Source organism: Phalacrocorax carbo, chromosome 12 (genome assembly GCF_963921805.1).
Source record: "Phalacrocorax carbo chromosome 12, bPhaCar2.1, whole genome shotgun sequence".
NCBI lineage: Eukaryota > Metazoa > Chordata > Aves > Suliformes > Phalacrocoracidae > Phalacrocorax > Phalacrocorax carbo.
This window is the reverse complement of record NC_087524.1, coordinates 2014756-2028512: the sequence shown is the minus strand read 5'-3', so window position 1 is coordinate 2028512 and position 13757 is coordinate 2014756. Positions and strand designations below refer to the sequence as shown.

At 43.9% G+C, this 13757-nt stretch overlaps 1 protein-coding gene across 9 annotated transcripts in view; it reads left to right on the top strand.

Moving 5' to 3' along the window:
• Positions 1 to 13757, top strand: part of MARCHF8 (membrane associated ring-CH-type finger 8) — a 93921-nt gene that overhangs the window by 67924 nt on the left and 12240 nt on the right. For 8 of the 9 annotated variants that reach the window (XM_064463711.1, XM_064463706.1, XM_064463702.1 and 5 more), the window contains one exon: positions 4325 to 4375. The exons of the other annotated variant lie outside the window; for it this stretch is intronic. In XM_064463711.1, the coding sequence (XP_064319781.1) occupies positions 4325 to 4375 (51 nt within the window). The remainder of the gene's footprint in view (positions 1 to 4324; positions 4376 to 13757) is intronic. 9 annotated transcript variants of the gene reach the window in all.

Below are 13757 nucleotides of genomic sequence, written 5' to 3'. Positions count from 1 at the left end.
GCCAATTGCAAGAAAGTGCACCCAAAGCTCAGAGGAACGTGTCACTGTAGGAATGGGTAGCAGTTTTTCTGTTTTTCAGTCATTTCCCTGCTTCTGCCTTCCTGTTTCCCTAGAGCCAGGCTCTGAGGGGGACCTCAGAGCCGCAGCTGGCAGTGAGTGGCTCAGGAGAAGTTACAAGTTGCACTTGTAATTTTTTCCTATCCAGATTTTTTATTTTAAGTGCCTGCCAGGTGGTTCTAGTTGAGTAGGATGATTTTGAGAGGCAGGGCTCCCATTATCCCATCCAGAAAGACTGATCTGTTAGAGTGACACTTGCTTTGACTGGTGATAATTGTAGGGCCCACGCCGGCAGGTATTGCGTTTGTCTTGACCTTTCATTCAAGTGCAAAGACTAATGCTTTTGCAAGAGGGAAGGAGAGCTCCTTTGGAGCCGTAATTACCAGAGTAGAATATGGGAACATACTAGAAAAAAAACTCTCAAGAGTTTTATTTATTGGGGTGCAATAGTACCATAATAGAACCGTAGCCGTTTCACTGCCATATCAGTGTTAATTTGTGAATAACTGGTAAAAGATCCCAGAATGAAGGTACCGGTGATGGTTATAGTGTGAAAGGTGAGATTTTGTTTGTTTGCCTTTAAAATCATTTTTATCTATTTAATGTTTTTGTTCCTCTCAAAGTAATTGTGCATGCCATTAAAATCTACCTATTTCAGGAGCTCCTGTCATGGCTTTACCGATCTTTTCTATCTTAATAACTGGAAAACATATGGCATATTTAACGTAGCGCAGCATGGGAAACACCAGCAAGCACTGGCTCTATTTAATGGCTTCCACGGTGCTTTTTCCTGAAAGATAGATGTTTATTATTTTATTTGTGAAAGGGAATTAAACAGCACAGCTAGACTTCACGAACTGTATTACTTACAGGTGTTTCTATTGCTGTTTAATGATTTAAAAAAATATTTTTTTTTTTGGTCCTTTGCAGAAGCTGGCAAGAAAGCACTGTACGTTCCTTCAGCAGGGGCGCTACTTCAGTGGTGAACTGGAAATTGCTGTTGCACAGCAAAACTGGGTTGTTTATCTGTTTTCAACCCAACAAATTTTGAAGTCTGCATGTATGTAAACTGTGAGACTTCGAGCAGCTGTTTCAAAAAATGTCCGTGATTAGAACACAGGCTCAGACAGGGTCAGCTGGTGTCCAAGGGCTGAAGCAATTTTGTCTGGGTGATGGGGCTGCTTGGTAGTTGACAGGCCAACCAGCCCGGAAAGTGTGTGTACATTTGCAAGTCTGTGTTGGATCTGGTAGCGGCTATTTGGTCAGTGTCACTCCTTGAAAATATGGCTGAGCTGGTGCTTAACCTGCTAGTTGGTGTAAGTAGCCCATCAGACTACAGATTTTGGCCAACCTGGGCTAAGGCTGTAGTGAATTTCCTGTTGACTTTATGGATGTACCAGCTTTATGTGGTAAAACAACTGAGATGTGAAAGAGCACTTAGGTGTCTAGGACTCCCTCAGAAATATCACCGATACTTAAATATATATGTGCATTCAGTCCGTAACCCTTAAGGGAATGTTTTTCAAGACCACTTTTTTTATTTAAAAAGAATCTTTCAATAATAAAACCAAAATCTTTCAATAATAAAACCAACTGTTTGCAGTCATCTACTGACTGAAACCTCTGAAAGGTGTGTTTCCAACAGTAGCTCAATAAAGATAATATGAGCATCTGTCTCAGAGGCTGCTGGCATCCATCAGATAAAATCAGTTCTGGGAGCAGAGCAGAACGTCTAGTTTCTGTGGCGCAGCTAAGACTAGTTTGCTCTGCATCATTTACCGTGCTGTGCAAATATAGGTCTTGTTCTCCAGGCTCTTTATGCTTACGGAGTTTTAGCACATCCTTTGCAACACAGGTCCCTGTGTAAGTTCAGTCATGCTCCCTTGCAGGCATGTTCTTCATCTAGACAGCAGTATTTGGGGAGCGTTGAGTTAACAAGAAGAAACCTCTGCTCTGTTTAATTGTGTCTTTAGGAATTTCACCCAGAAGTCTTTGACGTCCAGGGCTGGATTTGAGACTGTCACCTGTGTGGAGTCGTATGCGTTGCTTCAGGCAGACTTCTCGGCCACGGGTCCTGCTCTTCACTACCACTTTCCCTTGTCCCACATCGCCTTGTTTTGTCTACCTCCCCTGAGTCCCCAGAAGGCCAAGCACAGCCTGCTTCCCCCCACATCTCACGCATATGCAATGACAAGGCTTTGTGCTTGCCGGTTTCTGTTGGTCACTTTTCATCATAGCTCGAGAACGTGTCCCTGCCCCCTTTTTCTTCCTCCTGTCTTCTATAGCTTCAGTGAACTTTTTTTTTCCTTCTGTTGCTATAGTTACACTGCCTTTGATGAAATTAGCTAGGTCCTGCCCTTATGGTTGGAGTCAATTCTTAGCCATGCTGGTTCTGGCAGTAGTTCATCCAATGTTAGTCCTCACATAACCATTATGTTCATATTTTTGGGGGTCTTTACATGTTTGTTTCAGTTCCAGGACTACTGTTGTCTGTGTAACAAAAGCTCATAGTCATCTCAAAATTCAAACTCATGCAAATCTGGCATTCAAGCCAATGGTAATTTAGGCCAGAACTGTTCCAGACCTTAAGCTGATCCTTGCTGGTTTTTAATTTGGCCATCAATCAAAATTGAGGAGGGTTCCCTGGTCGCTTCTCCTCTCTTCTTCTGAAAGGCTGTTTTACTGTCTTCTAGGCACTCAAACTCCTATGTACAGAGGGTTTCAGAAAACTCTATATGCTTCCTCACGTTTTTAAGGGAGGAAGTGCAATTTATACCCATCAAGTGAGGCGGTGCCCAGGACTGTGTTGAGAGGCAACTGGTGTTACAAGGGAGGGACTACCTGCTTTTGTAAGCACATGCTGAAGTTTTTGCTTTGCCTTCTCTTTTCTTAACACAAAGCTTTGAAGTTGTTCTGGGTGTGTCCTATGGGAAGAAACGTCTGGGAGTGTGGAGATCTCAAAGCATGGGTGTAGCATCTGGGTGCTCAACCACCTGGGCTGACTTGACATAGGCTTTAGTCATTGAAGGGCACTTGAATCGTAACAAACAGGCGGAAGGTCTGAAACCGACATATTATATCCAAGCTGATCCAGGAGTAACTGCAGTTGACCAGGCTTTTTATGTCCCTATTTGTTATCTATGCAGGACTTCTGATCTCAAGCTCTGTCTGATCAGTCGGTGCCGCTGGGAACTGAAAGAGGGTGCTGTTGAAGTGTCTCTGTTGGGTTAAATTAACTTCAGGAGTAAACGTGAAAGAGATTGGTTCCCAAAATCCCAGATGAAAGGATGCACTTCTAGAAACTCTAGTCCAGGATAGAGTCCATAGAAGAAAGTAGTACATTTGCCCTGTTTTTCAGGGGGTTTAAATCTCAAACCAATTTGCATCCCAGCTTTACAGCCTTAGAGGAGCATAGATACTGTTCTGTAACCAACCGTTATGACTTCTTCAGTTTGTAATATTTGTTTAGAAGAAAGTATGTCTTGTTGGGTTTTATTTAGAAAAGCTTTGCAGAGCAATTTCTAGGCTCTTACTAGTGGAGCAATCATGTCCGGTTATACTTATGGTAAACTGATGTTCAGAAACCAGGAACCCTTAAAGACTGAAGTATCTTGGTGAAACTTACAGTTTATTTTGGTGGGAGATAAGAGTGTCATCCTTATTAGTCGGGGTCTGCGCAATGAAAAGTGAGTAACAGATACATTCACCACTGATTTAAGTTTTGAGAACTGCAGCTTCTCTGTTTCCATCTTGTATGATATTTCCAGTTTAATTCCAAGTTCTGTGGTAAATAGGAAGTTCCTCAGTAATTCTGCTTCGTCTCCTGAAATGTCATGCCTGTGGTTATTCACAATTGTTTCTGGACATCACTGTGATGCTTCAGTTTTTCTGTAAGCAAGAGCTTTTAGTTTCAGTGGTTGGATGTTTTCCTTTGGATGTAGATGAGGCAGGGCTGAGAAATATCCTTTCCAAAATGGATGCCATCTGAGGAAGGGGCTTCACAGTGTTCCTAGAGAGAAGAAAGCATTGTTCTGGTATTTCAGTTTGTACTTGTCTTGCCTATATGATTTTCTGCAAGGTAATATCTTGTTAAGCAAACAAAGCAATTTAGTCATTGTGGTAGATCAGGCTGAAGTCAATAGAACCAACATCCTTAAAAGCCGCAGCTGTAAGACTTTCTCCGTGGAATTTGGTTTCTAATACCAGCTTTGAAAGATCCTCATAAGTGTGATTTGTTGCTGCAGTGATCCTCTTCTTCCTTTTTCAGAATGAGAAGGCTTTGGGGCATTCCGTGAGCCGCTCTAGTAACATCTCAAAGGTATGTTCCTCCATATAACTCAGTCTTGGATAAACCTGGGGATACTGGGATTTCTTTCATTTCAAAACTGGGGCGATATCCATGATGATGTGACCAGTAGAAAATGCTTCTTCTGCCTGTCTGTCATTGGTAGTCACTCCTGAAACATTAGAACTCTGGTGTTTTGCAGACTCTCTTTACAGGTCAAATGAAGCAGAAGCTACAGTAGGTTTTCTCTTTCACGCTGTCAGCCTCCTTAGCTTGGTAGGAGCAAGATAGATGACAGATGCCGGAGATCTTATCTTGGGGGGAAAATCGCCCCAAAAACATCACTCAAGTACATTCTTTCATACCATAAGCTATCTGATGTCATGTTCTCTGTAAGATATGTATAGCCGTGCATCCATTAATATGTACTGGATATGTGGTTAAACGTTATTTTGTTGTCACTTCAACACAGAATTATTGTTAGCGCCATGAAATGCATTGTTATCAGGGCACGACTATGTAAGTATGTTTAAGTGTTTGCTATTACAAGCCCTGACCTTGTAAGGGAAGCATGATGCTCTACCCATTCTAGTCACAGTCCAGTATAGCCGATGGACACATCAAAAGCACACTTGCTTTGATGTGCCATTAGGAAAGAAGTATCTTCTGTCCAGGATAACTTATTACAATACATATCTGACTCCTACTTCTGCATTACAAATCAGAAGATCTTTAATTAGCTGGAAGCCTGAGACCTTTTTGCTTGGACATGTACAATTGCTTAAAGCCTTCATGCAAGCAAGGTTGTGCTGGCTGACCGGTATTTTTCATGGGGTTCATAAGCCTCAACCCTTTGTTGCAACAGTTGATGTTACTGGTAATAGTGACTTCTAATGAGAGCCTGAGTCATTATGGGTGTGAGGAGTTCAAGTCCCTTTTTTCTATTCTGGGTACTTCAGGGTACAGGAAACTATTCATGCCTATCTCCAGGAGCGGAAACAGTGGCTGCACTGAATTTATGGTTTATATGGGCACAGGCGACTTTCACTTCAGAGCAGAAAGACGAGATTACTGGGTGTCTTAACAAGCAGGGCAACGTTCCATTGCACAAGGTATTGACGTTGTTATCATGGAGTGGGATTGTGTTTTGCGCTCAGCATCAGAAAATGTGCCTTCACAGAAAGGGATTTGAAATAAATACCGTGTGAGGATAACTTCTCATCTGTGCTTTTTTAAACTGGGACTGTGCCTGTGCCTTCTTACTCTGGATCTTTTCTTCTTCGGGATCATTGATGGGATTTTTCAGGCGTTGTTCAGCAGAGATGGTACTTTTATCATGAAGCGTCATTGTATTTTTCCCCGAGTGTCTGAAATTCAGCAGAACAAGCCTTTTGGCAGCAGCAGTTTGGTAGCTGTACGAAGTTGCACAGTTCATTCTTAGTTTATCGAGAACTGGTAGTGTGGCAGTACAGCGGGAGGACCTTGCACTCTGGCAAAGCTCCCCGAGAGCACTGGCAAGTGAGACATCAATATTTGCATTCAGCTTGAAACACTAAAATTTTCAACATGATTGCTGTGTGTTGCAAAAGCTAAAGTTCTCAAGGGGAGCAAAAGTCAGCTGTGCCAGTTCAGCGGGTGAGACTTTTTGGTTGCAAGCACGATCTTCCCAGAGGTACTGATGTTCTTACTGCTCCTCTGTCGCCTCTGTGTTTGATCCACTTACTCCACTCTGGAGATAGCTTCTAACAAGGGCAAGAGGTGGAAGTCCCATCGGCGAAATCAGTCCTCTGACTTGCCTCGTACATCCAACCACTGCCTGCCACATCCAGGCAGTTCAGCGCAAAGCGGCAACAATTTATTCTGCAGTCTACAGGTGGTTGGCGGTTGCAAGCCATTTCTAGGACAAAACAGGGAAGATTATAGTAGTGGGATGCTGTGTGGGAGCTTAAGAACATGGAAAATTTTTCGTTAGTTCTGAGCTTTAGTAGGAAAGTGCCTTTTATTTTTGTTTAGAATAGTGTAACAACCTTGCCAATAAGGCAAAGGAAAAAGTACGGAAGAGCTTGGCGGCCTGTATAGCCCTTTTGGAAAACCTCAGAGCTTGTTGATCGTATGCCATTTTAAGAGGAGCTATTTAACCAAAGTTGAATTTAATCAGTTATATGCTGCATTTCCAGATATGTTGATGTGTGTGTGTACAGAAATAATGATCGCGCTTCCTGCAAATGACTCTTTGAGCTATTATTTTTCCACCCAAATCTAGCTTACAGCATAGCAACATAGCAAATCTGCTACAAATGCTTGGCACTCACACTTGATTCAAAGCCTTTCTGGGGCTGATATGTCATTACAAACGCACTGTGATTATTGCTGTGTATCTTTCCACTGCTCTCAGTTGCACAGTGCTATATGAGTGGAAAGGATTGAGTCAGAACTTAGCCTCTAGCCAAGAGAGGATGCTGTGTTACTCAGTGTGACCAAGGAAAGCAATGCCCTAGGGCTAAAAGTGATCAAAGAGAGAGGCAGACAGATGGTGCCACTGAAAATGAGATCAGCTGGTAGAGGTAGCAGGACCTCTCCAAACATAGACCCCAAGTGTTGGGGCCAGGTGGAGCCGTCCCATGGGAAGAAGGGGCAAAAAGGCAGTTCTCCCAGAGGCAGATGCTGAGAGAGGCTGAGGAGATGCTAGTACATGTGGCCAGGACAAGAAAAAACAATCACCTGAATACTTGGCTAGGGATGGAGGCCAGAAACGGCAGAAAAAGAAGTAGGGAAAAAGATGTAGGAGGATCTTCATATGGTGCCATTAGGTTTTGTGCAGTCTGTTGCACGCCAGGGGCTGTGGCATTCCTCCAGGCCCTTCTTTGCTTTTTTGGTGTGTATATTTCAAACACCCCTTTTAAATCTGCTCCACCTGAAATGTTTGAATTTCTGGAATCTTTTCTATGTTTCTTTTGAAATTTAAAAAAAAAAAAAAAAGCGTTGAAGGCAGGTTGAATTGATTTAATCGTGGGACTTGGACACAGCCCGATTCCCAGCTTGCCCTCTACAAGCACAGTGATGCTGATTGAAACCCCCAGATCCACAGCTCAACTCTTTACCCTTAGCCAGCGTTTTTGCCAAGAAGCCACCTTTCACTAGTAAGTGCCTTCATCATACAAGCCACACAGAGAAATAATTAAGCTTTATAGAAGCTTCGTCCTCTAAATATAGATTAAATTGACCCTAAAACACAACTAGTCACTGAAAGCAGCTAAAAAAGGGGTCTTCAGAGTGGTGGTAATTCATGCCCTCTGCTCTCAGATAAAGGAATTGTGCTTACAAGCAGATTAAATGAGGTCGCTAACAAAGCTGGTCTGTAAACCGTTATTCTCAAATTAGTGACATTGTTTAGCTTTAAAGTGTCTGACATATCCTTAAACTGATGGTGTGATGTATGGAAATATCTTCAGGTCATCTGTGTGCTGTTCCTGTCATCTGATTCCTCTGGAGGGCTGATTTTAGTGTAGCGGGGGGGGGCGGTACTTTGTAGTCTTGTTTTTGTGGCCCTCTAAGGAGTAAACTTTGAAAATGCTAATACTGGGATCACAGCAAAGGAATCAAAAGTGCACTCCTTAAAATATTTAATTCTGAAGGCCTGTACGGTTTTATCTTTTGAGCAGAAGCACACTGTAAAATATTAAATTATTCTTGGGCTGAATGGCAGCCAGTGCAGATGCGAAGTGGTAGCCTGAGCTTGCTATGAAATTTAAAATCCATTTGGGCTGTTCATCAGCTTGGAACAGATTTAGAAAAGCATATGAATACACACATCCACTGTTGCCTGAAGCTTTGATGGATGCAGAGAGCATTCGTCCGTAGAAAAGCAGTCCAGGTTTTTCAGTCACAGAGCTTAGCTATCCTGTAGTCCATCAGATGACCGAGGCTTACCGAAAAGAGCTGCTGCTCGAAGGTGTTCTGTTCAGGTACGTGAACCTGGGGGTGGGGAAAGGGATGTTGCGTGAAAAAATTTTTACAAAATCCTTCTAGTGAGCTACCGGGGAAAGGAAAAGACAGGAGAAATTGTATAGTGTGAAGATGAAGGTATGCTCTTTTCCCTGCCCACACGAGCAAGTAACCTCATGCAGGGTGTTCCTAAGGAGTGCAACAGTCTCCCTGCGCTGTGATAAATTCCCTCTCCTGGGGCTGGAGCCGTACTTCATATAGGTACGAGGGCACTCTGAGAAGGACTAACCTGCAGGAGTTCCCTTTCCTCTTTTGTTCCCCCAGTCCATTCAGTATATTTTGAGGAAGATTTTGAAGTTGAAGGGCCATTTTTTTTTTCTTGTTCTTGTCGCTGCAACACCTGCGTAGTTGTTACTGGGTTTAATCAACATTGGTCCTGTGCTATAGGAATTAGGCCTGGGGAGGTTTTGAAAGGATAGATAGCCTCCTTCCTCTAGTGCCTTTAGCTCTTGTATCTCTATAGAGAGCTCCTTCCAGAGTCTTCCTTTAGATTTCTTTAGGAAGAATGAGGGGAAGCTGACTTCAGCTTTGCTCCTAGCTTCTAGACATAATATTAATTATAGCCATATACATTATATAAAGTATGGAATAAAGTACTTCCAGCAGTTGACTGCTGGTCGCTATCGAATTGTTTCCAAAATTATATGGTGGAGTTGATCATCCCGAAAATTTCAGATGCCTTTTTCCCGCGTCTTCCCCAACTCCCCCCGCCCCCAGTCTTTTTAACCACTCTCCATTCTAATAATGCATCTTATCCCACCTAAAGACACTTGATTTTAGTATGCGCTGGAAGTCAAAACGGCATGAGTCTGGTATGGAGAAGACTAGCAGTTTCTGATGTTTGATCCTGCCATGTCTGTATTTAGGAAAATCTTTCGAAAACAGCCCGTCAGCAGGGCTGTCTGCCCTTCACAACATCCAGTCTGTCCGCAGGTGGCCTGTTCTGGCTATTTCAAGCGTCGGGTCAGTAAACTCGGCGCGGCCGGTTGGTCTCGTACCGCTGCCTGAGCGTGCTGTTTCAGCTGGAGGCCTGCACTGCGCGCAGTGAAACAGCCACCTCTGTTCCACAGATGAGCCGTGGAAACTTTACAGCTGCAGCGCTCTTCGGCGAGAGCCATCAGCCAGCGTGGATGTGGAATACAGCACTGTGCTGAAAGCGTAAAGCCACAAATATGTTGCGTCCTGGTGGATGGCTGGAGCCAAGCAATTCTGTTTGTTCTCCAGGGGCTCAAGAGAAATGATGGATGTGTCCCCTGGCTCCGGACTTCTCAGCACAGCAGGGATAACTGAATTTTGCCACTGTGGATGAGACAGGGCTGGGGCTGCCCCTGACAAGGGAGGGGAGGTGAATGGGGCAGGGGTGGCACAGAGTCAGATTCCCTGGGTCTCTTCATAGATGTCCTTTCCCTATCTGAAGGCTTAGGTTAGCTATGGAGCACCTCGCAGTAGCACTTGGTGCTTTTTTTCGCAAGGCCACATCACTGTTTTCTTTCCTAAATCGCTGTCCGTACCTGGATCCTGCCAGAGGAACAGGTAAAGGGTGGTTGGTCTTGGTCTCTGTCGTGTAAACTAAGGAGGGAGCAGAGCCTAGGGCTTTCGCTGCCTCTGGAGTTGTACCGCGCAAGATACGTGTCTGCCATGTCCGTGTCTAGCAGCAGCCCTGCCTTCTTAATACACATTTAAATAGGATCTGCGTGAGAGAGATAAAATAGCTCTTTGGCAATGAGTTCTTCTGAAAAACAAGGTGTGATAACCATCCCTCTGGTTCTCTCTTTCCCACGTGCTTCTGCCACATTTGTCATTGTGATGTGTTAATACCAGGAGAGACAAATCTGATTCGAACAAAACCCGCAGTGGCCTATTGCAGATAGCAGCACTGTGATCTCGGTGCTGAAAAAGCATCGCGGTGCAGGGGGATTGCTTGGGGCCGGGTGTGAGATGACGGAAGGCAGTGGGCCTCGATTGCTGGTTGTCCTTGGGACAGGACAACTCCAGGGCAGTGGTGGGAGATGTCTCCGCTTTGCCAACACCTACTGTGGTTAGCTGTGTCTCTTTAATCCCCAGAGGGGCTGGTGGTAGCTGGAGCTGGCTCAGTGGAGACAAGCATCACTGCTCTTGTTGCTCCTACAGGGAAGGGAGGCAGACAGAAACTGCTGCAATGGTCTAGTGGCACTGGAGACATCTTTTAGCATCAGTCTTTTTGACAGCAGGTGCAGCTACCTTTTAGGATTTTTATTGCTCTCTTATTTTATATTTTTTAATCCCAGCAGAAGAGCATAGTTTTGAAATGGGTTCACCACAGTGTAAAATAAAGGCAAACCCATAGTCAAAATGCCAGCTTGAAATCTGGGCTGTGGAGTGTTTGGCTCCTTGCTCTATTGCTAAATATGTATTTGCCTGAAGCTCCTTGTGCTGCTGTTCCTCCTGAGGAAAAGACTTTAAATTGTGCTTCGTTTCTCTAACCCTTCATCTGCCCAAAGGAGAGGTGTGCTCCATTATTACATGTGTATAGCGCTTAATATGTTAGTTCCAGGTCCTTAGCTGAGACTTCTAGGTGCCCTGGTAGCACAAATACTAGGGCAACAGTATTGGTTCGCATGGCACCTAGAATCGATGAACTTTGCAGGTATGGGGGAAAACCTTTCTTTGCTTCCTTCAGACTTCCAGTCAGTGGAAGAATTCTTCTGGGGTTGTTTCTAAGTTTTTACCGTCAATGAATAATTTAATAAGGTTTTTAGAATGTGGTAGGCCTTGTTCTTTAAAATGGGATATAATTGCTAGTACTGAGGTGCAGCCCAGAGTGAGATGACAGCAACTATACCCAGAAGTGCCACCTCAGATAAGCAGGTGACCTGGAATATACCCACGCCACTGACATGTTCACTGTGGCTCATTTCCAAGACTACTTTATTTTCTGAGACGGGGGCGGGGTGGGGGTTTGATGTGCAGCATGTAGTCACGGGCAGGTAATCAGAAAAGGCTGAGTTCTTTCACCAACGAATCACACTGTTCATGGAGTGGGGACAGAATAAGAACAACCAGCTGTGGCAGCACATTATATATATACATATGTACATATATATATATATGCACGCACACATACTCACACACATCTATATATATAAAAGGATATATTTTACTTCCTGATGGCAACCCTCCAGAGAGATGTAGGCTTCCAGGGATTGCTGCCTTCAGAGTCGCTGTGGTTATCTGAACACCAGTGCAGAAGGCCCCACGGTGACCTCACTGAATTGCATTAGATGGGAGTGTCAATATGCACAATTAACTAACTATTGACTTTTAGTCCGGAGCAATCTTAGGCAACCAGTCTGGTCGTAGCGGGTAACTCACTAGCACATAGCTCCAAGGCTTGTCATTAGCCGTGATATTCCTCCACGCGAAAGGGCATGAAAGTCCACAGAGATTCAGCAAGTGGTTCTGGGGTTAGAACGGCCAAATTCAGGCTGTGAAGATTTGGGCTACCCATACCATACTAAGCATGGCGAAACCGCCTATGATAAGGAGTGCTTTAAAACCTACTAGTGCTGTCGCCATTGTAAGTAGCCAGTTCAACCAAAGGTGCTACTGCTTGGGAGGCTGCGCTGGGGCATTAAGGGTGGTGGTTGTGCCAGAAGCTACAGAATGCTGAGGGCTTTGATTGTTTAATTTCCCAGCCTCTTCAGAGCTGAGCCTTGCCTGGGAGCAACGTCAGAGCTCCAAAGTAGCTGCATCAGCCTCTCTGTTGCGTTCACCCATTGCATTGCCTCTTCTTTGCCTTGTTCTGGCCCAAGGCTGCCAGTGTTTCTTCTTTTCTGTGGCACCTCTTTGTCTGATAGCTGCTGTATCTGAGTCAGTAAACCCAGACAAGCTGCACGTGCTGGTGAGTGTCAGCTGCATGCATCTCTGCTTCTAGGACTGGCAGAACATACTTCTTGGGCTTGGGGCAGCAGCTTGCATTTTACTATGCCCTTCTCTTGGTAGTGAGTTGTGCCTTGCCATTCGAGGCTTATTGCTCTAACCTGCTCATGTTCCTCCAGCGGCTGAAGCTAGGGAAGTGACTGGCAGTAAACAAGCCCAGTAAAAGAAGTGGTTAGTTTTACCTCACCTCACTATCCTAATCTGATTTGCAATGCAGCTGTGTAAATAGTTCCACAAGCAAAAAGCATGGGAAGAAAGGAGGACAGGCTGAGAGACTGGAGGCTCATTGAACCGTGGCTTTTGGTGGTAGCCACATCTTATGCTAGCTTAAACAGAGGGTAGGGCGTAACTTCCTCCAGTGTTTTGTTGTTCCACTTTGTGGTGCCTTTCCAAGTGTGTTAACTTCCGTTCATTTTTTGGTTGCATTTGCATTATGTATAAAGATGGAGCAAAGGACCTCTTGTATTGAAGCAGGAAGACAGGAGGAGGAAAAGGAAATGCGCCGCAGATATGGGTTTTTGTGCAAGCTGTCCTGAACCGTGCCAGCATCTTGAAAGAGTAGTAAGCTTGAAATGCAAATGAAATTCCACACTTCCTTGTTTGTACCAGCCTTCTGATTTCCCAAGTGGTGAGGCTTTGATGCTGTCTTACTGCCAGGCAATTCGATCAAGAAATCAGTAACACGGTTTTGGAAGTGAAATTTTGCATCATTGAATCTAGCCATCTGCTAATAGACTGTCACATCATATATTCCACTGTCTCTTTTTGGAAAGCTTCATTGCTAAAGCAAAGGAGCAGAGAGATTGGATTCACTCTAAGCAGGTTACCTTCTGGGATTTGCTCATAACATAAAACCTGAGACAGATGTATTAATTGATTTGTGACTTCAGTTCCAACAATATATGGCTCTGTTTCCATGGCAGAATGCAACATACTGTTTTACTGGTTCAACATTTTGGTTTTAGAAGATTGCTAAATATGTCTTTTTAAAGAATTCATTATTTAAGTCTTATTAATTTTCATTTGCATAATTATAGCAGCAGATTATAGTGTGTCAGGTCTTTTCACTAACTTGTCAGTCTTTCTTAAAAAAAAAAAGTAGTAATTGCACAAACTCTTTTTAAAAAGGAGGATTTGAAGTCAGGGATGTACCTGCTTTTAGGAGAGATTAAGCATCAAATAGAGAACAAATTTCCAAGTAATACCTGAATTCACCTCGCTGTATGATCAGCGTCCTACATCATTAGCATGTGCAAGTGGTGTAAAATGGAAAGAACCATAGTTTCCAGGATAAAGCCAATAATTGATCTTTTAAGTCTTTAATTTCTTTTGCCACAGTCATAACATAGTTCAGTTTGCTTTCTGCCCAATGTTATTGGTTTTTATTCTGTACACATACCTAGCTGGGTTGGATGCTGTGGATTGAGAGGTGTGTGTTTGAGTCTTATCCTCGACTCTTGCAGACCCAGATGTAAATGGATACCTGTTTTTT